Below are 24,901 nucleotides of genomic sequence, written 5' to 3'. Positions count from 1 at the left end.
TAGGCCTTCAATACTATAAATATGTTGGATTTTTTAATCACTGTTTAACTAAACTACTTAAAAGGGGGAAAAAAAGTTGCTGATATAACACTGTCTTGATTTTACTTTCTCAATATTCTTTAATTGCATAAGAATAGGTGGCAATTTGATTACCTATATAAGGAAAAAGAATTCAGGGTGAATGAATTTTTCTACTGTAAGAAAAAAGAAAAAATAAATGGAGAGAAAAATGTCAGTAAAACAAATGTCCTTAAAACAGAAATAGATGACATTTTAACTGTGGAGATCAATAACTGAGTAGTAAAGATCATCTGCAGTGTATTAATACATTATAGATCAGTTAGGGTGTGAAGTTTTTCCCAATTTCCAGGATAGCTATATAGAAATGCGTTTTGACATAACAAATATCACCATTTGTTGCCATCTATTATTTTAGCAGCAGGTATTGAACTGCAATAACAAAAAAGCTTTAAAGCCCACTACTTCTTTTCTAATATCCAGATATGGATTAAATTCACTAAATTACATTGTTAAAAGCATTATGGCATTCAGTTGTGTAACATGATCAGAACTGATGACACAGCACCTGAAACCTGAGTCTCTTTGTGGTCCTTTCAAAGGCTGCAGACATGTGAAGCATAAAAAAAAAAAAAAATCACTGCAGAGACAAACTTATCTAATTAAATCTGATCTGCAACTCCACAGAGAATAAAGCAGTTAAAGCATAGATGGTCGTTTCAAATTTATTCATTTTTTTTTAAAAAAGAAACTATTTATGTTATATTTTTAAGTATGTTTAGGGAGGCAATTTACTTGCTTCTTTACATCATTTTTAATATACTACAAAGAGTCCAAATTCAGATTAGACTAAAATGCAATGCCAATCAATATCTAACCAGTGCAAAATACTAACCAAGTGAGACATGCCTGAGCTTGAATAGCTCATTATGAAACGAGCTGTAATTTCAAAAAGACAAAAAAAATTTAAAATATTACATGCAGTAAATAATAAAACAGCAGCTAGAGCAAAGCCAAACTAAAATCAATCCTGAATATCCTATAAGGTTAAAAGAAAAAAGATTATTTTACTGACAATCTTAAGTTTGATTAAATACCTCTAATTTACTCAGAGTATTTCTAAAAGCAAACTTCTCCCCTTTCCCCTAAGCAGGATTCACTAACCCTCAGGTTCCTGAGGAAGCCCTTTGGTTTTCTCCAATGGAGCCCAAAGAAGAAGGACCGATCCTTGCAGTTGGAGAAAACTAGACATTAATCTTTCTAGAGCTCCACAGACTACTACTAACTTGGGACTAAGAGCTGGCCACAACCCAACATGTGCTACCATACAAATCACTGACAAACTAAGAGCATTGCCTTAAAGAAAGGAAAAATTCATAAGGACCTCAGAATGATGAAATATTTTAAAGTCAAAACTAAATTAAAAGTCAATATTCATATGAAACAGCATTTATTAAAGAAAAAAGTAAGCAGCTTATTTGTATTTTGTATAAAAGCCTAGAAACACATAGCACTGCTTTTAATTATTACCATTTTTTAGGCAACATGGTGGTGTATTAACCTGTAATGTCACATAATAAGCCAGTTTTTTATTCCATCAAAGATACATTAATTCTTAAATTTCATTTTTCAGTTTTGTAAGTCCTAGGATCTAATTGTGAACCTTTACATCTAACGTATCTGAAAGGTTTGTGCTACCCAGAGACACATCTAGTGTTTAACTGAATTCTACTAACCTTCTGACTTCAGGGGTATCTTGAAACAAAGGGATGTAAGTCACTGAATATTTTTAAGGATATTTCCATTTAGTAATTTTATCTTTGTTGCTATTTGCTTTCAGTGTAATTTAATGTTCCCTTGTCTGGTATAGCAGAAAACATAAATAGAAATAGAATAAATAGAAAGCATGCGATTAACTTTCTTCATAAGATTTATTGTGTTGTATATGTTTAGTTTGACCTGTCTTACTCCTGTGCTCTGGAAACTAACCAGTGCCAGACTTTTAAATCCTCTTCAAATAACACTCTCTCTAGAACCCTCATCATTTCAGTTACACATCTCCTGGTATTTTATTTTTCTTTAGTCCAAGTAATGAATCTAAACATAGCATTTCCAAAAAATTTAATAAACCTACTGTGTTATAGTCTCAGCATTCTCGTCATTGTTATTTTTTAGTGCAGCCTAAAATTTTGTTTGCTTATTTGAGTACTATTTAGCATGAATTGAACCTTTTCTTGAGATACGAACAATGTCACATGTGACCTTTCCCAGATACTTATACATTTCCTATACTTTGCTTTAACCATTCAGTTTTCTTTGGTAGCATTTGATACTCCTCTTGCAATTTTGCTGTCTCCACTATTGGCTAGACTAAGAAACCACAACGCTTAAAAATAGCTCAGATAAATCCATCCCCTTCTCTTTTCTAGAGAATGAATGAATATATACTAAAACACAAACCCATTATGAAATATTGTGGCACTCCGTAAGTATGAACTTGCTAACTGTTGGAAAAATCTTCAAAATGTGTATTTAGCTACTTAGAAGCACAGAAAATGCAACTCATCTCGAGGAGTATGATAGAAAGGTTTGGGTTTATGTGCTCACTGTTTATTCTGCTGTGAAAAAAGGAAGAAGCCGTCTCTTCTTGAAAAAATGAAGAAGCTGTCTCTTCTACCTCACGGCAACGGCAGGCGCCGGGTGAGGATGGAAAGGCGAATGCTCCCTTCCCCAGGGCCCCCGAGCACGCTTCGCTAGGAGAAGCACAAGCTGGGAGAAGCAGGAGAGGAAGGATTAGCAAGGACGGAGCGGGCAGCAAGGACGGAGCCTGGGAGGTGGCGGGGAAAAGGAAGGAGCAGACAGGAGTGAACCTCGGTGGAGACGGCAAGATGACAAGTGGGGCCCAGGGAGAATTGCTTTAACCAAGAAGCCACTGAAAGTTTCAAGAATGAACACAAGAATGAAGGAAAGGATAACACTAGCAAGGGCTAGAGTTATTTTCAAAACCTTATTTACATTTTTCTCAGCCAGAGTTAGGGTTTTCTTTGTTTCGTGACTGGGTTTGTGCCAGTTCATATTCTGATAAAGATTATGGCTAGAGAGAGACCATCCTTTGGTGCTTTTCCTGCTAAGGACAGGGAACAAACACCTCAAATATCTGTTTCAGGGTCACATTTGGAGAGACGATCTTGCCCATTTCTCCATTCCAGAAGAGGTTCAGCTACACCATCTTTCCTGCCAGATATCTGTCTACCCTGTTGTCCCAGAATTTGAGTGACAGCAACTCTACAATCCTTCCATCAACTGACTTCAGTAGTCTTCGTCCAAGGAAGTTTTACCTAACACCTGGCCTGAATCTTTCACTACAGAATCTAAGCTCATTTGCCCTTGTCCTAGCTATCAGTCCATGCCAGATAGAGAGAAAAAAAATCACTGTTTTCTCTTCGTGTAGTTTATTACATATTTGGAAAGCAGTATGCTACCAGTTCTACAGCCTTTCAGCTCCTAAAAGTCCAAATGAAGGACAATGATTTTACCTTCTGTATTGCTACATTGCTTAAGTTTTAGTTACAGATGTGTAAAATATTCTTTTAATCTCCCCAAATTAGCTAGTAGAATTATTCCTAAACAGTACATAACTTAATTTACTCCTATATATACTTTGGCCTCATTATATTTTGTTGTGTGTTCATCACACAGAAGCCAAAATAAATGTTTTTATCAACCTTTGTGGTTTTTAGATCAGAGATTAAGATTGCATACTTTTCTGACAGCATCTGCTATTTTTCATTCATTTTTATGCACAATGTAATTTGCCATACAACATAGTTTCTTACAAATCACAGCTTCATGCTTTAGAAGGGTCATTGTTAAATTCAGCCTAAAGATAGGACAAGGAGACTCAGAAATTAGCAGGGGAAAAATGTCTCTTAGGGATGGTGTTTACACCAGGGGATGGGACACAGAGGACCTTCTGTCTCCCAATCTGCTTTCCACTTGACAGACAGAATAGTTGATAAGTGGATCCTTAAAACTCCTGTTGCACCTTCAGTGGCACTAGGAGTAAAAGGTCAATGCAATGCCAGGTCTATGCAAGGGAATGCTTGCTTGAGGCTACCACGATTTTGAGAACTTTATGTTTCAAGCTACAAATGTTGATGAAAGACAAATCTCAAAATATGTTCTTCCTACACTACAAACACTGAGTTAGCCAGTGTAAATCAAGACATGAAGGAAAACATCAAAAATAACAACATAAAAAAGCTTCCCCAGAAGTTACATCAGTTTGCGGGCATAAAATGAGGGAATGCAAAGAAAAAAAAATACAGAAGACAAATATTTTTTTAAACTCTGGTATTTTTAAAATATTCACAGACAAATTAATCATTTTAGATGCATATTGTTATTGTATGCCATGCAGCTGATATATAATTTTGCATTAACTGATACAATTCAATACCATTTTATGGTTTCTTTGCTCTTGCCAAAGCATATCAAAGGTTCTAAATAAATCTTTCCAACTACATAACCTGTCATGGGTAATTTCTTACCACAAGAAATATCTAGAGTTCAAAGAGTTAATAAAAATAGGGATTCTAGTGATCTAAATCTATTTGCAGTAATTTCTGTCTAGTTGTCCTTGACATTTCACAAGCTGGTAACCTCCTCTGCTCCCCTTTCATTCACACTTCTAATAAGACAGGTTAGCTTTCTATCATTTAATAGTCAGCTACCTTTCAAACTGCCCGAGAAGCTTGGCTCTTCTCAGGTGAAGAATGACGCAGTAAAGCTACTGAAGGGTGTAAAAAAAGGGTAAAATGAATATTATAACAGACATTTCTTGTCTGTAAATGTGATCTCTAGTTTATTTTAATAGCTATACTAAAACCCCAAGGTATAGTTAACAGTATTATATGCCTTGTGTCTTCATATAGGAAAACATCCCCAAATGCATTTTCTAATTTACAATCCTGTGACAAATCCAGGCTGCTGAGAAATAAACTTTAAAAATATGTCTTGGGGTGATAGAGGACCACTATTAACACTATTATAATTGTACACCACTTGCATCAAATCTGACGTTTCTGTTTAATATGTTTTGCTAAGGGTATACCATTTTATGGCCTCCGAATGAAATCAAATCCAAGCCAGACGTTTTCACTTTTCTAATATAGTTCACTCCAAGGTTTTAAAGCTGCCCTTTCTTTTTCTTTCTTTCTTTTCCTCCCAAAAGGTTGATCCCCTGGCATCCATTAATTCCACAAGAGCCTAGTACTGGGTCAACGAGTCAGTCATGAGTACCTCCATTAACCGTGTTAATTCACACTAAGGCACCTTAATGACATTTTGTCAGAGCTACCTTTCTAACTTCTAACCACACTATTCAAAAAGTAATATAACAAGTTTGAGAGGCATTAGGAAAGATTAGTGCCTGAACAGGAGGTTCTGGGGAAGTCAATGTTACCCAAGACTGGAGCGGGGACAAGGGGGGAGGTGGAAAGGAAAAAATGTGAAAGCTGACTGGCCAAGTTATGGTCATTTCCGGGTGACTTGTTTCCTCAAAGGTCACCCCGCGAATGTTCATTCTTCCTCCAGCTTGTTCTGATTATCTCGAGAGAAGGTCGATGTTGATAAAGGGAGACACAATAAAATAAACTCTGTTATCCAGGTTCTCCCTTGTGTGTTACCACTCTAACATAGCACATACCGTATTAATTCCGTTTCATCCACTGTAGGTGAACAGGTTGCTTTGAAAATGAAGCAAAACAGCCCAAACGTGGGGAACAAAATTGTCTAAGTAATCATCCATTGAGCAATAATCTATCATACGTTACGTTTTTCAAAGGTGGTGTACCTTTCGGCATAATTCAAGATGCAGCAATTACAGCTTGTTTTTCAGACTGATCAAACTACTGCCACAGCCCGATTTTCCTTAGCTCTGTGAGAAACACTTTAGTTCCAGAGAAGACTACACGTATGCAAAGGGAGCGAGGGAAGGAGGGAGGGGAAAGGCAGAAAGGGAGAAGCAGAGGGAGACAATACCAGAGAGGACACATGCATGTGAAAAAAGGAGACTGACCCACCGAACCGCAGCTTCCTAAAGAGATAGACTTTCTTTTGCAAATGGCAGGTATTTGTGTTTTAAATTTTAATGCAGAATTTCGTAAAAGTGGTTTGGGTGTTTCTTTTAAAACTACATTGAGGCTGCAAAAGCACACTGCATCGCTTAAAAATCTCAATTTGCTAGTTAAAACTGATCTACCTCAGAGGCACTTAAGAATAAAGCACCTCATAGTCCTCTTTCTTAAACAGTAACTGATGAAAAACAGTCATAATACAGATTTTACTTTCCTTAAAAAAATCAATTTTAAAAGGATTTTTTTAATTAGACCTTCCTAATAAAGAATTAAGGCAATTCATATCATTATTTAATAAGGTACTTGAAAGCAAAAATTGTGGCCATGTTACAATACACAGCATTGAAGAATGTCAGATTAATTCATTACACACGCTGTTTTTAAATTATTTCATAACCTGTGCCACAGTAATTAATGAGATTAGTGAGATCAGAGATTAAATGTACTTAAAGCAGCTCAGATGAATTTCAAATATATGATAAGGAATACATGAATAATGAACACTTGCTATTCTTAACAGTTTCCAAAGTTTGCTACTTTTATGGACAGGCCGTATTCCATGCACCTAATATTTACTATAAAGACTCAAAAAATCTTTAGGGTGGGAAAACAATTTGCAGTGCGTATATCATGCGGGAATCCACACTACCAAAGACCTCTGTTTATGACTGCGTGTGCAGCCAGAAAAAGCTACACAAATATGCAGAACACTTTGACAGAGAACATGCTTTAAGATTTTGTACTTACACGCAACCTCTATACATCATCTCTTTTGCACACTACCTACTTTCTTGCAGGACTGCTAGATAAATATTAGAAGCTGCCAGACACCTGAACTTGAATTTTTGGATGTTTCACGCTCTCAGAGTTGAAGGTCTTTTGTTGTCCAAGACAGTGGTTGCTGTTCTTAGGAGAGTGGGCAAAATGGGAGGAGATTTTGAGGGGGTTTCTTGGTGGTTCTTCATACCTCACTGCTTTTCCAGTCCCTGAAAACTTGATTAAAATGCTTAAAAAGCCTGTAAGGCATTCCAAGCAGTAGCACAACTAATCTGAAAAAAAAAAAGGTCTATTTGTAGTATTAATAATAGTCCAGTTTCCCATCCTTTTGCAGAATGAACTCCAAGGCCTCAGGGAAAAGTTGGCCCTGATGTCATGGCATTGAGAAATGCAGTTCATTAAGATGTTAAGCAACAAACAGCAGCAACAATTAGCTGCTATACTCATTCTTGATTTATCGCTAAGAAACACAGACTCTACAAATGGAAAGGGCCTAAAGGGTCAACTAGCACATCCTCTTGCCAATTCATGATTGTCCCTGATGTTTTTCCAGTGCTTTGCCAGTCGATGCTTCTAAGAAGCTCGAGAAACAAGGGGTTTACTACTTCCCCTTGTGAGGATATTCAAATTCAGAGAATACTCAATTTCACTTTAACTTTTCATACCCTGTTGGTTAAGCAAGCATTTTTCAACTCTGATCCCTTTCCTCTGAGGTTTACCTCTTTGTTCCCAGACAAACAATTCTCCCCTTTTTCATACGTTTGCATATTTCATAGCATTTATGTTACCATGTCTTCACTTTTAGACATTAATTACCCCACACATACACACATTTTTCTTCCTGTATCCAACTCCTTAAACACATTTGCTGCTCTTCTTATGGCTTCCTCCAGTTTGGGTATATACTTCCACTAGCTAGTTCCCAGCAAAGCAAGCACTAAGAATTTGTTTTATCCAGCACGAATACATACTAAAAATTGAATGAGGAAAAAACGATAACTTGTGTTCTCCAAGAACATAAGAGCGCTGAAACAAATGAATGACTAATCAGACTGTTTCAGGTGGAATTTAGGTGCTGTGGGATATTCTAGTTGTTATAAGGCTAAGGATATAGCTTTGGTCTCACTATAAGCTTTCTGCCATCCTGCTGATCTTCAAGTTTTCTTGTTAAACTGAACACAAACCAGCAATGTATTGACATATATTGCTTAGGCTACCGAAGTGCACTTCAGTAGACTCATTCCAGTAGTGGCTTTGCATGTGAACTTCAGTAGACTTATTTCAGTAGTGGGTTTGTATAAATAAGTAATTATATATTTTTAATATTAATATATCCATTAATATAATTTGATGATGCAATACATTGAATGCTGGTATTAAATACATTAAAAATATCCTCTCATTTCTACCTTTTTTGGCTTTTTCTTTTTTATTTAGATAGTTTATGAACTTTTTCTATTTGCTTTAGCATCCCTTAAAGACTCAGCTTATTTTTGAATCTGCTTTTGTTTATCTATTTTTATCTTGAGCTGAATCAACTCATAATAAATCAACTCAAGGTTAATTTCTAAACTACCTTCCCTGTATCTTCATTAATTAACAAAACCATATTTTAAACAGCATCTTTAATCCCTAAAGTATCCCTGAACGGGAAGGTCAGGGATTATCTGGAGAAAACACTTATTGGCTAACATACCTCATCTGTGCCTCCCATATTAGATTTTCTGTAATGACTTAGCTCCAAGTAGTATTTCTCTTTCTAATGGCATAATAGAAATGTATATATATCTAAATCTGGCTCTGGGGCTCTATGGCAGACTCCCAAATGTATTCTAGAATACACTATTTTGTAATCTTTCCCCCAGTGCAACTATGACCCTTAATTGTTACTATTTTATCCAAGTTATGCCCAACTACCTTTTTTAAAAGTGACATTAAAGTACATAGCTACGCCACATCTTCACCTTTTGCCTTCCTTTTCGGAAGGTATCTGGCTTTGAGCGCCTTTTTAATACTTGTTTTATTTTAATAACTTGGGGTTTTTTAATACAAATACATTTTGTAATGCAACTGTTATCCCCCCATAATTCCCACATCCTTGCAATAGCTGGCAGCAGCAGTTTAAGTCACCCCACTTGCTTCACAAGACTCCTGGTATTTTCATACAAACTTTTCGGTTCTTTGTTTTACTTATAACTCATTTGGTTGCTAGTTTAGGAACAAGCCTTTCACTAATTATATACCCTGGTTGAATACCATTCCTCCGTCTGTCCACAGATATTCCTTTATCTTTTGCAATGCCTTCATGTATTTAACTGCCCTCCTCCTGTGTACAAAAGCCAGACAAGAAGATTACAGTCACTTCCAACTGTTTTCCCTTATTCCTCAGTTTAAGGCTCTTATCTTTTATTTTAGCCCCACTCCTAGGAAGCCATTTCCCCAGATATTCTGGTGGAATTCCAAGAAAACCAGATTTCATTGAAAGGCAAAAATCAAAATGTCAGCACTTTGAATTTGAAGAAATGGCTGCATTTCAAATATAGCAGATATTAACTCGAATTCCTTCCAAGTTCTGAAATTTCCTTTGTTTTTCTTACAAAGGTAACAGTGAGAGTACTTAAAATACTGTTGACCTCCAGAGGAGCATAAATAAACATGAAATGGGTTGTAAGAGGTTTAGGTTAATTTTTTTCCTTTAAAAAGCATTTTCTCCCATATATTAAGATGGCCATACAACTTACAATTTTTTATTCTGACTAGTAACTGAATAATAACAACATGGTTTGTCCACATACACTTCTGAGACTGCTGGAATATTTATGCAAACAGGAGCTCTGGAATAAAAATAAATCAACAAATTTACATCATTGTCTTTTGTCAAGTTAAGTAAAAAATATAATGGTAATGTGACCTTGACTTTAGCATTTCCTAGTGTGAGTGACAGTATCAAAACAGAAGAGATATATTTACTTTAAAATAAAGTTTAAAAAAAAAGAGCAATTAATGGTATACTGCAGCCTTTGCCTACCTTATTACTAGAGAATGAGAATCAAGAAAGGACTATATTATTCAAAATATTATTAGATTTTGGTTTCTTCCTGATAAGGTCCCATGTATATGAACAATAACCCTTTGTATTTAACAATAGGTAAGGAATAACAACAGTAAAATCACCCTGCTCTCCGGCTGTTTCTGTATATCGTGTAGAAGTTGTTTTAATCTAATGCGTATTGTTGCATAATATCCCCAGGCACATTCAAGGAAAAGCTAATGCTGTACAGAAAAGCCAACATTTTAAATGGGTCTTGTCATTAATGCTTTATTAATTGCCCCAGGCAATGCAAACCCAGAGCTAGGCAAGCTATAACAATATGACACTTTAAGGTCAAATCCAATTCCTGCTGTGTTTTATGGAGTGGGCCAAATATTGAGTTAACAGCAGGAAAGAACAATTTATTGGGCTTTTCTCCATCTCCTGATTATCTGATCTAAATTAGATCAGTTAGGTTGTTTTTCTCTAAAAACAAAACACCTTTTGTCCACTCAACTTCAAAGAATCTTTGATTGTTTCTGTTAGAATAATCTTTAGTAATATCCACCTTTTATTTAAACTACCTACTATACTGAATATAAAGATATTAAATATAAAACCCTCTTTGTCCCTACACAAAACAAAATACCATGAACGAAAATGCACATTTATCAATTTATTTAATGTATACGTTACCTTCACATCTGAGGTATCTCTTTGGCTGTTCCTCCAAGACCTGGCTACTGAAGAGAAGGTTCGATCTGGGTGGTCAAACTTGCCATCATTTGCATTTAGAAAGAATGTTGTAAAGGGCTCCTGTAGTCAATGAAATGAAGATGGATTAAGAAAACAGCAGAAGGAATCATGCAGCAGATTTCTAACAAAATCCAAATTACTTTTGCAGATCAAAATACTTCATAAAGGCAGAATTAAAGAAAAATATGGCACCTCATAGTTATATCTATGCACATGTATCTTTACTGAATATTTTAGTACATTTATTGGCACTAACACATTTTGCACACGCATAGATCTTGAGTTCTGGCAGGAAAGGTTATTTTAAATATTCACTCTTCCGTAAGACTAATCACCCATCAGTGGCAGACCTATGTAGCTTAGTTCCAGTTCACAATGGCTGCCTACTCCACTGTAACCATCATAAACACCCTCTGTGTTATTTATATTACCATGCTTTGTTTACCCCTTGTAAGATGGTATGCCAAAATAAAATCTTGAAAAATCCCCCACCTGGATTTTTCTTTTGTTTTCATTTAGTTTAAAAGACCTCAGTAGGTTCCACTTTGCCTCACGGTGGGCAGAATGGCTCAATGGTCATTACGAGGCAGACTATCGTTACAGGATATCTAGCTTTATCATCGCTTTGGTGCAGAGGTACAGAGACAAAATATTTAGAGTTTTACTTTTGCTAATCCTATCTGAAACCACACTCTCAATGTACTAAATGGAAACAGCTAACTTTTGGGTAGGTAGAGTTCAAGTCTTAAGACAGTCTGGAGAACCCATTTTTATTCACTGCAGGGAAGGGGTTAACAGGGGACCAAATCCTTAATTTGACAGCAGAACCTGAATACCGAGATCACTGCCAGCTCCCTGGTTTTCTAGCACCACTCCATTAGCTCTCTGATTGAACTAATATTTGGCAATATGTCCACATGGATGGAAACTACTTGTTCTTCTGCCAAAGTCTGATGGGGAATTCTTGAAAAAGTGTCCCTTTTGTTAACTTCACACCCAAAGTTATTACTTTGCATGATCATTTGGAAATTTTTTTAATCAAAGCAGTTCATAATCACCAGGTCATAATTCTTATTACATTATTACCCATCTATTATTTGAATTTATTCTCTATATCTTCTGTTTCCTTTTCTGAAACTATTGACCAAAGCAGGGAACTCCTCCATTAATAAAGTTTGACGGAATTATGTCATATTATACACATAGTGTTTGAATTACCCAAGATTAAAGAGGATTGAAGTAATTCATTTTCCATAGCATTTACGAGCAATTAAAATATACATAAGGAAAGCATGGATGCAAAGGTAGTGAAAGAATCCAAAAAGAGGAGGAAAAGAAAAGGAAGAATACAGACTTCCAGAGACCATTGTTTCTCTAATCTTTACATGTCTTCCCAATTAATCTTTTCTATCATACACAACAGTCAACACAGGCTACTTTCTTTCAAAGAAGAGAAATACTCTAAATTTCTCTCTCTAAATGAGAAGGAATGGGATCTCTCTCTTACTGTCATCATAGGATGCCAGTACCTTTGAAGTAGCTTAAGGGAGTTGTTTATATAGGAACAAAGATCTTTTATTTATTTATTTATTTGTTAGCCAGGGATGGTATTTTAACTTTCAGTGTCTGTTGGTGCAAATATGGAATCATTTTCATTACAATAATGTAAGACATTCTACTGCTAATTGAATGGGGGAGTGTCCATATTTTTTTTCTCTTAAAACATTGGGGATTTATTTTTAAAAGATACATTCAAAAGAATAGGTAACAATCTAAGAAATCAGTGCATTTACTCCCATCAGAGAATCCTAATATATGTTAAATAATTAATTAAAAATAATTAAATTACAGTGTCATTTCTCGCTGGAGGACCCTAACTCCCATTGCACAATGAGACTTTGCTTGCACTCATGAATACTGAAACAGTGTGTGGCAAGTGAGGAGGAGGTTTATAATTTGAACAGAATATTAAAATTTAACAGTAGCTCAACTTGGTGAGCAGCATAAAAGTATCACAATGAACTGAAATACTGAAAGAAAATAAATTAAGTTTTTATGTGTCCAGATTTTACAGTGCTCCCTATGGTGAACTTCATGTGAAAGATAAATTAAAAAGTGTAAAGTTCAGACCCAGAGCTAGCAAACGCAAAACAATATACACAGGAATTGGATTATATTAATTTATCCTAAAATTCTATTAATTTTATAATTTTAACATTCATAAATTCTTTTAACACTAGAATTATTTGGGGTTTAACTGAATTCCCTCCCCCCCCCCAAATCTCTTTGCAATAGCAATCTTTGCAAATTATGCTATTTTTCTAGCTTACCCATACTGAAAAACTTTATATGTTGTTGATCTGAGCACAAATAATTCTGTCTTCTACCTACCCCTAGCTATCACTTTTTTTCTTTATAAGATACGTGTAATTTGTTGTGAATATCATTGCGGAGCAGACTGTGGGTCACTGATGAGGTTCTGAAATCAGCAGCAGTTGATGGATTTAAAAAAAGCAGAAACGAGAAAAATGATGTAATTACAATAAATTATGTAAAAATATTAATCCAAAATTCCATGACAACATTATTTTAAGCATCTGAGACAAATATACAAAAGCAATAAAATTCATAATCAAGGATTAAACTTTTAATAGCTGAGCACTACAGGGTGCCCTATTATGCTATCCTGCTATGACCTGTTGTGCCTATCTTTTTGGATTTTTAATCCTTTGCAGAAATTCAGAGCTTTCGCTTGCTTTATCTCAAACCTCTCACATAATTTTAAGGTAATTTTTATTCTCTGGAAAGTCAAGTGCTTATATTATATAAATACAATTCATATCTGTATTCAATATACTCATTTAAATACTGTTATTCTATGATACCGATTACTGTCATTTCATGTAAAGGTTTTGTTGCTGTGAAAGCTATAAAGCTGCACAATGTTTTCATTATAAAACCATCTTACTCATTCCTAATATTCTGAATAAAATTCACGCCTTGTTCACTGCCAACAAGAAGAGAAATTTGTGGGGTACTTGATTATGATGAATACAAGCTTGAGCTGTGGGAACAAGGAATTTTCCCATTCAACAGCGCTCCTCTCCCTCCATCCCCTTTTAATAGTGCCTAGTCCCATTTGGATCATTTATGGTGGGAGTAGGGGAGGGAGGAGGAAGGGATGTTTCATTCTAAGACATGTTATGCCAAACAAAAATGCCTTTTTGGCCATTTGTAAGAGGACAAAAGGAGAGTATTGGGGGTTTTGTCAGTGATGCACACCTTTTGTCTGATCTATCTGTGACTGTCCTGCGCAGACCTACTGAAAAGGAGACTGAGATTCACTTCTGTTTACAAGAGGATTTCAAGTCTTCCCCACCTTTGATTCTCACTAAAAACTGGTTTCAGCTCAATCAGACATGACTCATAATAAATCCAGAACTTCTTCTACCTTGTACAAGTACTTAGTCATTGTAACAGAAACTGAAAACCAATTGTTCCTCTACAAACTTCTTGACTACCATGTTGGAGAATCATACTCTCTAGTACCAGTCTCTGTCTCAAGGCGTAACCGATTCACACAAACACAACTTCTTCAACAGCAACTACTGAGAGCATCCAATTGCACCACAAATCTAGCCTATTTCACCCCAAAATCTGAAAAAAATGCTGATATTTACATTCTACATGATTGAAGCCAGAAGTCATTCTTCTGTCTACTTTTCAGTTTTCTTCTGTCTGCTTTTCAGGTTGACATTCAAGTCACTAGAGTATATGGCATTCTGATGGAGCATTCTTGGTTTAAACTATTCTGCCTTCTGCAACTTAAACATTCACTGGTCCAGACAGAAAGCACGTGAAAAAAATGACTCTTGAACCAGGTAGTAAGGTCACCTAGTCATAAACTACGAATATTTAATTTCATGTATACAAAATGGAACTATATCAACAGAACAATGCATCCCTTTCCAGAATCCCTGTTATTCCGTTTGCTGGAGCAAACTAGTGGGTGATGTTGTCTCCTATGGAATAAGTAGAATTTCTTGGGTTTAGATCTAAGGAAGTGTGATGTGCAAAAATGTTTAACCGTGGTTTGATTTCAGTAATACCTCAGAGGAGGGAAAGGCAATATTACATAAATCATGGTGTTCTCTGTTAGTTTTTATCATCATTATTAACCTGACTGAACAATACCATAGACTTTTACATTCACTATCTGTCTCTGTAAAGTAGTTATTGAATTTTTAATCTACCCCTCAACTTAGAAAGCAAGCTGATCACTTTCAAGAAACAGTTGATTTTGGATATAAACCTAAGGTTTCTGGAGATCATGCAGGATTCATTTATAATTATAGCATTAAATATTTCTAGGCTGTGGCTCAGTTAATTTCTTATGAAACTAGTTAGAGGATTGTTTCTTGTTGTTTCAGAATTCTAGCACGATGTAGTAGTCTGAAATGTACAATGGATTAGTTTAAATAAACATGTACAGGTAAATTAAGAATTATAATTTCAATTCACATATGAGTGTGTGCATGCACACGTGTATGTATGTGTGCGTGGCAGGGGGAGGCTGTACGAAAAGAGGGTGCATGAATTATTTTGCTTTGGCAGAGTTTCAGGGGTATAGCCCTCAAAAGTGACCGTAACCAATTGTTTTGGAATTGTGTGGTGGGGTTTTTTTGGTAGCAGGGGAGGGGCTGCAGGGACAGCTCCTGTGAGAAGCTTCTAGAAGCTTCCCCGGCTCCAAGCTGGACCTGCCGCTGGCCCAGGCCGAGCCCCTCAGTGATGGTGGTAGCGCCTCTGGGAGAACAGATTTCAGAAGGGGAATGCCCTGTGAGTCAGGGGATTGGAATGTGAGAGGAACCCCTCTGCAGATACTGAGGTCAGTGAAGAAGAAGGAGGAGGAGGAGGAGGAGGAGCGGGGGCAGAGGTTGATGTCCCCGCAGCCTGCAGTGAGACGGCAGGCTGTCCCCCCCAGCCCATGGAAGGGAGCGGGGGGGCAGATGCCCACCTGCAGCCCGGGGAGAGAGGAGCCCACGCCGGAGCAGGGGGATGGATGCCCCCTAAGATGGCCGCCGCTCCGTGGCAAAGCCCGTGCTGGAGCAGGCTGTGCCTGAAGGACTGCAGCCCGTGGGAAGGACTCACATTAGAGAAGTTCATGAAGGACTGTCTCCTGTGGGAGGGACCCCACGCTGGAGCAGGGGCTGAGTGCGGAGGCCTCCTCCCTCTGAGGAGGAAGGAGCGGCAGAGACAAGGGGTGAGGAACTGACCCCAACCCCATTCCCCATCTCCCTGCACTGCTGGGGGGGAGGAGGGAGAGAAAATGGGGAATGGAGTTGAGCCAGGAAGGAGGGAGGGGTGGGGGGAAGGTGTTCCAAGGTTTGGTTTTACTTCCCATTATCCTTGTTTTGATTTGATTGGTAGTCAATGAAATTGATTTTGTTTCTTCCCCAAGTTGAGCCTGTCTTTTGCCCGTGACCATACGTGGTGAGTGATCCCTCCCTGTCCTTGTCTCGACCCACGAGCGTTTTGCTCATCCCACCATGGCCGGGGATGAGGGAGCGAGCGAGCGGCTGCGTGGTGCTTTGTTACTGGCTGGGCTTAAACCTCAACACCAATCCGATATATGGCCTGGCGAGGCTGAACCATTGCGTATCCTGAAACTGCTTTCATTTTTCTCCTAGTGTTCTTACAGAAGAGAATGGAGCACACCTAGACTTGTACAACCAGCTCACAGAAAGTACAAACAGAAGGTCTGCAGATGCACTAGTAGCTCATAGCTTCAGTTAAGGATTACACCCTATTCTATTAAGTACAACTAAAGGCAGAAAAAGGAACAAAAATTAATAATAAAATGATTATATTTGCTGTAATTATCAGTAGATTCAACGTATTATATGCTAAGCCACTATCATATTTTTGAAAACATAATGAAATAGGTCACTTTTAAAGACAGGTTTTTACTGGACACTCTTCATACACAAAAGGACTCAAGAGAAAACTACTACCAGTGAAAAATTTATTAATGACAAAATGAAGGTAGAGATCGATGATATCAAAATCAATTAAACAGGACAGAACTGAGGCTAAGGAATAAAGTGCCTTTTATAAAAGTAGCCTGATACGTCAGATAAAGGAAAGCAACAGAGGGAAATATAAAGCAGTAGGGAGCAGATTATCACAGAATTGACTCAGAAATATGATATTACAAGCAATGTTTTGAAGAGAACTGACAGGAACCAGATTGCATCTGTCAAAGCCAAAAAGCAACATTCAAAAAAAATTTTAAGGTTTTGTGGCAATTACACAACTCTCTATATGCATACATCAGAGTGGCTGAAACTTCGTTTCCTGCTGCAACTACTGTTTCATCCAATACAAAGGTCTAGGCGTGTAGTTTCTCCACCTGGGTCCCCATTACTCTATACTGTTTCGTTCTGCTTCTTCTAGACTACCTCATTCCCAGTATACTTTTTGTCATAGCTTCTTGTTTGTTTGTTTGTTTCTTTGTTTTCTCTCCATTCCTCTCTTTTTTCCTTTCCCTTTTCTTTTATTCTTTGGTCTATGCAGTCTTCTCCCATGATTTTACTTTCCACTCCTCTCTTTCAGTTTGTTGTCACTTTCTACCAAAAGCTCTACTGTAACACAGCTCTTCCCATGAATCTTCTCCAACCCCTTAAAATACCAAAAGCATTTTTCTGTCTGAATCTCTGCATCTCTTATTGTCACCTTCTTCTTCCTGGACTAGACTGTAATTTACCTTTTATAAAAGGTTCTTATACAGCCTTCTTCACAAACTCATACCAAAACACTAGCTCAAAAAATTCACGAGCAAGAAATCCTACTTTAACTTCCAGAAATCTGACTTAGGCTTATCTATCAACTTCACCGGCATAATCTTCTCCCTTAGGGTTTTTCATCCTTTATTTTGTAGCCAAAAATCTCTCTCTAAGGATCACTATGAGTTTATAATCCCCATAGCTATAATCTTTTCCTGTCTCTATACACACTTATTTTCAAATCTTTATTTAGGGTTTCCATATGCAGCCTTATCCGATCTCATCACGTTATTTCCTTTTTCCCTTTTCTGAGCTTTAAACTTTCGCCACGTCTGTCTCCCTCTCACTTCTGTTGTCTCCTCCCACTAGTGATTGCTTTTCTTTGCCAGTCACTCCTATTTAAATAATCTTTAAAATACCTATCTAGGTGTGTCCCCATATTTAAATTCTCCCTTTGTTTTCACCTTCTTGCCATCAGCAATCTCCTCCCTGGAAAGCACTGCTTTTCCTTTTCTTTTCTGCTTTCTACTCTCACATATATCGTTTGCTCTAACAAATGTAATTTGTAATTTCTATATTGCAAGGCCATCAAGGCAGAGACCTTGTTCTCTTGCTCTTTCAGGGCAGAAGAGAAAGAGAGCAAGAACACCTACAGTATTACATAAACAACAGTACTAAAAATGACACAGCATTAGCCTAATGCAGGAAATGAATACTCCTTGGTGTGTTGTACATTCAGCCTGTAAGCAGACGTTCAGACCTAAGAATTCGCCAACTAGCAAGAGGGGATCTTTTGTTGAATAGCAGCCAAAATTAATAGATAAACACGCAAATAAAACCACTGTTTTTAATATACTTTAAGGCAACAAAGAAGCGCATGTGAACCATAAAACGTATTCACAGTACATGAATAATTTAGCAACATTTAAAAGGAATACAGTGACCACCTCACGTAGGAGTGTAATCAACGTTTAGGTTCCCACGGGTTAAGAAGTATATCCTAAACTCACAGACAAATGAATTCTTCCCTTCTGACCAGAAAAAACAGGACATGTCTAACGGAAGCTGAGATGAGTGAAAACTCAGATGTCAAGCTTTCTGTGGCTCTGTTTTGCTTGGTTGTGTGCGAAACATGCTTAGAATACACCTTACGTGACAGATTTTTATTGGCAGGATGCAGTTTAAGTTCAGTAATTATATAGTGACTCAATTTTTCATTAATTCAGGTTTGTCTGTGAAACCTTAAGTCTCTCATCAGCGCTCCTTGTTCTGCAATTCATTGTGTTAACATGTAAACTGAATTCAGATTCATTCTATCTTGGAAGTTTGGCCCCCTTCCTTAGATCTGATTTTGAGGATAGGATTTAAGCATCAGGTTTCCAGAACTGAAATAGCAGTTTGAAGTTAGAATCTACATTTTTACGTTTCTGAAAACTGTGTTATTAATTCATTGAAAAGCACAGTTAATTTGCATGAAATATTACTCCATACAGCTTTAATATAAAACTGGTTCTATAGTTCCCCTCTCAATGTGACACATTTTAATGTGCTTTTTACAAAACGTTTTTCTTTAATGTTGTATGTATCTAGCCCTAGCTGAAAATAATAAATGAATATATAAATAGTATCAGCTTTCTGTATTGTCTAGAGACTTTTTTTCAGATGGATTTAGTTTTAGATGGCTTTTCTTCTTCGTATGCGTCCTTACACCACCACAGTTTTGTGTCTAAATATATTTCAGATTGTTTGGGTAGGAAGGACCCCCCAATCACTACAAATGAGCATACACAGTATACCTACAGAATTTCTGAGGTTTTAAGGTAAGGAAGAACAATGAGATTTTGACAGAAAGGTACTTTCATTAAAAAAGTCAAAATAGTGGTAAGTGACAGAAGAGGTGCTGTAGATAAAGATATTAACGAGAACCAGGATCCAGAAATACTTACAATACGAACAAGCCAAGCCAACGTAGAAGTAGATGTGGAGTAGTGGGTGTTGTAATGATAAGGTGGAGTCTGATCATCTTCCCATGTCTCATACCGTTCTGCATAGAAGACTGCTCTCTTTGGGTTCAAAGCACCAATGGGCTGCAAAGGGATAAGAGGTCAAATATATTATCAGCTGAAGGGCAGCATGTCTGATATGCCATAGGTTAATTCTGTGTTAAGATTCACTATATAGGAGACTCTGCAGCCAAACTCATTTCATACTGCAGTAATCCCTTCAGATCGCTGTAATCTTCGAATTTCTTTTCAAAGGCTTTGTGTACTAGAAGCCTTATGACATTCCTTACTTTAATTGACAAATATAAGTGATCCACATCTGCAAACTTTCAAGACCTTCTTGAAGTATGAGTTGTTTCCCAATTAATGCAGTAACATTGTTCTGGAAATAGACTTCTAAAACTGCATTTAAAATGCATTGAGGCCAAACTAATATTTCTGTTGCTGTCATTCACCATAATCACACAGCTAATGAAAACTGACTTTTGCTCACACAGGATACTTTGTAATGCACAGTTCATGATGAAAAGATTTCACGCGGAACTGCTGATGGTGTCTGGTGATCCTAAGCAGAAATACTTAAAAACCATGCATAGTCCTGCAGGACTGGATGTACTTTCTGACTGAACAAAGCCACATTTTACCCAGCAAAACAAACAAGCTTTGTACTTACAAACAATAGAATTTGGAAATTATTCACAAATTCAAAGTCCATTCTGAGCATACTTAACTGACAATCTATACAAATCAGGTAAAAACCAAAAGAAATGTAAGACAGGAGTAGGAACTGTTGGTTTTGACATGTCTACTTAGGGGATACATGCTTTTCTATGTGTTTTTTACCCACTTTATCTCAGAATTGTTTTGCAAAATGTATGTTATTGTGTGATACAAAAGTCACAGAGATAAAGAAATACAACAGAAAGTAACTAAAATGTTGAAATAAATATGTAAGTGATCTTAAATCTGTTTTTCCAGATGAGATAGTAGTAGTATATTTACTACCTATCTGCAAAGAATCTTCACATTTTAGCTTTTGTAGTAAAATTAACCAAACACCCAGAGTATAATACTTCGAGGAGAGCACGCTTCCACACCAAATAATTGTATAAACTTATTATAATTTTAAATGATTACTTGATTTGTATTAATCAAAAATAATATCAGAATTGATATTATTATGGGAATTACAACTTGAAAACAAGCATATACTCAAGGACTTTGACCCTTTTCAAAATGCTAACAGGTATTCTCGCATTTCAGTCTACCACACAATTTTCTACTGAGTTAAAATTAAAAGTCATTTGGAATAGAAATACCAGTACAAGGTCAAAGCAGTGTGTTTCACTACGCTACATATGTAACTGAACAATTTTAAAGCTACAAGTATTTTATTCTTTCAGCACTGCTATGTTTTTTGAGATGGCTGTTAAAAAGGCTGACATAGAACATGATGTTTTCCAATTTTAAATATTAGAGCTTGTTTTTAAATACCAGTGTTTGATGAACACTTACATTTTAAAACATTCTGATTTCAGTATTTTTCACATGAGACACTCTGGATGCTTAGTAGTTTGCTGTGTCATGAAGATGTTACTAGATTTCTCATACATGTAAAATGTATGAATAATCCCTAAGGATCAGCGTTATCTGGTGCAGACTTCACTGCAAGACCTCACAAAACATTCTTGAAAAAGAAGTACGAACCATTCCCTAATGCTTTCCAGGCTTGTTTCCCAACTACTGGAAAAAGAAAAAAATAAATATTTGCATTCTTGTTATACCCTGTTGTGTTACACATCCTGCCACTGTTAGGAAACATGCTGGTATTATTGCAGCCTATAAGTTGCCAATACATAAAAATGATTGTTCAACCACTTCCTTGAAAGAGTAACTTATTAAAAGACATTCTTTTCCTATTGGACTGACAAACTGTGCAGCTATATGTGCACTTTGCTAAATTTTATCAGGGCTCTGGGTTGCTTTGGGGACCGCATGGGACCTGCTGACACCACCCTCGTTACGGTACTGTGCATCCACTTCTCTGGCAGAACAAATTCCAGTCCCCAACTGCACGTTTCAAAAACTAAAGCAGTAATTCACACCCGAGTCTGCTAACAGGAAACGTTCACCCCCTCGGAGAAGGAAACACAAAATGGCAGACAAATCGGTGAGATTGTATTTTGTAATGGAAAAACACCCTGGGAATCTCTCTTCCCTCCACTGTGAAGGTGCATCTTACCCTACACCGCGCTGAGTTCTGGGGCTATGGAAGACAGAGGCATCATCTGTCACAATATTATGGTACGTATGTGTTTGAAGGCACAGTAGAGAAGGGATATGGTGATTAAGGCAAGATTGAAAATCAAAACTCCAGGCCTTTCAAATATATATTTGAAGCTGATCAGATGTCTTTCATCAAATAAGCTATGTGTTTTCATTCTTCACTGTAATTGATTACAGTAACAAGAACTGTGAAGCAGAGCTGATGCTCAAAAAAAATTACAAGGTATTTCATTTTACAGACTAGAAAAATTTTAATGATGGTTTAACCCATAGCTTTAAATAACTTAAAAAAAAATAATTATATATATATAGTTGCATTTAATGAAAAAGGTACTTTCCCTCAATAACTTAAAAATAATTTTCTAAAGTCACATAAAACACTAATGCAAACACACCATCACATTTTTTAGGTTCTTCAGGGAGAAGTGTTATTTCAATTTAAAAGATAAAAGATAGAAGGTTGTAAGACGGTGCATTCCCATTTTCATGTAAAAATGCCTGCACAAGTAGCAAAAATAATCTACTTTCAGAAGACACATGTTCAATTTATTAAATGATAAACCTAAAAAGCTGTATTCTGAAGATTACCTTCATCCTCATCAATATTCTTTTCAGAGTCAGAAGCCACTTTTCTTTCAACTACTTTAGGATTCATTTGAAGAAAAATGCTGAAATGCACAAAATATCTGCTGAATAAAATGGACTCTTTAAGTGAAATACCATGAGAGTCCCCTCTCTTCTTGCACAGTATGGAAATTTTCATGCGAAAATCTCTGGGAAGAATCTTTTCTGGGAATTACCCTCCCTTGCCCCAGAGGGAAGGAAAGAAGGAGCAAAAGGAGAGAGCGAGGTAGAGCTTGACTTCAGCTAGAAAGTCTCACCTCGACTTCTTGGGACAGACCCTGTATTGGATGAACTAGTGATCTGGATGGCAGCCTGGGATTCGGGAGATGCAGGTTCATTTCTGCCACTCCACAAAGATTTCTCGTGTTCCCAAGTAAGCTGCGTAGGTGTGACTATACCTTCCACAGTACGACTCCCTCACGATACCAAGGTGCGCTGGAAATCCCTGCGCTGGCTCAAGAGGGGCTGGTGTGCAAACAGAGCACTGTTTATGAGGAGAGGACAACCGGAATCAGTTCCTCTCCGGCCTGTGGTGAAGAAATAGAAGGAACATCTGATCCCCCTTTTCTCCTTTTCTGTGCAGTGCTGGAAACCCTTATGCGAACCACTTCTCTGCACAGCAATGGAAAGGACTTAAATCTCCCCTGCTGTAGGAAACCGTACACGCTGAAAATGCTAATGGAAAGTACTCAAATCTCTCATTTTTTTGTTGTGTAATGTAAAAACTTGTTCATTAACCACAAATCGATCAGCTTGTGTGTACCAAATGACCAGGCATTTTCTGAAAGTGAAAACTTCCATAAATAAAACAGCATGGAGTAAATTCAGAGGGGTCTGCCCTGGCTTCCTTAGTGCTTTTTTAATGTTCATGCGGCAAAATGCTGTTACCCAAAGAAATGGCAACAGTTCATCCTTCAGTAAAGGCATGCATTTTCTGTAAAGACTTTAAATCTCAGTTGTACAAACCAGCAACAAACTCAGTTTTACTCTGATGAGGCATGTGTCCTACTAGATGACAAGTTCTACAGTAATGGTAGTCTCTCACATTTCTTGTGAAATATGCAGGGTATGTGGAGTTCTGGTCACTTTTCCATAGCATTACAGTGCCATTCTCAGTCCAGAAAGTCAATTGCTATCGTTTTAATCTGATCCCATGGCTATAAAATGGAGATAAATTTTATTTATGGATCAATGCCTGTATCTTCACATAATGGAAGAAAATAATTTTATTTCCATTTCAATGAGAGTCTGCTGCTGTGTAAACGAGTTAAAATGACTTGTACAAACAATACAAAAGCAAAGCTCAATCCACATACTATGTCTCAGTCCAGTACCTTAACCGTAAGACTAGTACAGAAACTGAATTTGAGTCAAACAAATTGTTCTGAACATTAATTAAAAAGTTCTCTCTATAATGTTTTATAAATGGCTTTTGCCAAACACACCATTTGTCTTTTTATTAAAAAAAGCCCTCTGTAAGGATTCATATCAAATAGTATTAACTTTTCATAAAATGGTTTTATAAGATATTCTTTACTCCAACCAAGCAAAACAACTCACTGTATGACAATGTCTATTCAGCCACTTCACTTCTGATGTACTAAAAGCTGCTTTTTGAGTTTATTTTATGCTTCTTTTTCCATTTAAAAATAAAGTAAGTGTTTACTTTAACATTAAAAACACACTGCTATTCATGTAATTCTTTTTTATCTGGCTAATCTCTTTAGACATCTGGCCTTTGAACCAGTGTATTGTCAATACATCTAGTGTTTATATCCACTGGACATGTTATGTTAGCTCATGTAATATTTACTGTTTTGCCAGCTATCTTCATAGAACTACATTCTCTCATGAGAGCAGAACTGAATGTAGCATCCTATTTATCCAGCCACTGAAATATTCTGCTTATCTTGACTCTAATTCATGCAGCAGCTACCTTATCTGTTTATCTCTTTTTTTTTTTTTTTGTAATGTACTGCACAAAATTGTAGCTGGGTATAAAAGAAATCTTGAGCGTGGCTTTATTTGGCTCTGGCTGAATACAGACTGAGCTTTTCCTGACTGCTTGCTTTTTTATTAAAAAAAAAAACAAACCACCAAACAACAACTTTTAAGTAGGACATCTTAGGATGGTACTTTAAAGTTTAAAATAAATTCTAATTTTATCCAAATTGGTAAACAGCTTTTCTTCAGCATATCAGTATCAGTATTATCAAGTATAAGAGTTCTGGCAGATTCAAAGTACCAGAGTTTCACTCAGTAAATGAACTTTTTATTTAAGAAAAGAAAATGTTTAATTGTGTGGCTTAAACCAAATGAGAATCAAACTCATTTTTCTTCTGATGGTAGAGTTCTGTGTGGTAAAGAGAGAAGCTCAAGTTACAGAAACTGATTTCTTTTTTCCAGTGAGAGTGGCTCTTGATAAGCCCATAAACTCCATTCCACAGCATACACATTTTTGGAAGTATTAAGTGTGGTTTGCCTTGA

General features: G+C 36.7%; 1 protein-coding gene across 2 annotated transcripts in view; it reads right to left on the bottom strand.

Annotated features, from left to right (window-relative positions):
- NBEA (neurobeachin) overlaps positions 1-24,901 on the bottom strand; it is a 510,633-nt gene that overhangs the window by 61,834 nt on the left and 423,898 nt on the right. For both annotated transcript variants that reach the window (XM_010572746.1, XM_010572747.1), the window contains 2 exons: positions 19,448-19,588; positions 10,660-10,779 (listed from right to left, as the gene is read on the bottom strand). In XM_010572746.1, coding sequence (XP_010571048.1) covers positions 10,660-10,779; positions 19,448-19,588 — 261 coding nt within the window. The remainder of the gene's footprint in view (positions 1-10,659; positions 10,780-19,447; positions 19,589-24,901) is intronic.

Source organism: Haliaeetus leucocephalus, unplaced genomic scaffold (genome assembly GCF_000737465.1).
Source record: "Haliaeetus leucocephalus isolate CR32 unplaced genomic scaffold, Haliaeetus_leucocephalus-4.0 Scaffold351, whole genome shotgun sequence".
Classification (NCBI taxonomy): domain Eukaryota; kingdom Metazoa; phylum Chordata; class Aves; order Accipitriformes; family Accipitridae; genus Haliaeetus; species Haliaeetus leucocephalus.
Note: the sequence above shows the minus strand (reverse complement) of the source record. Positions and strands in the feature narration are given on the sequence as shown.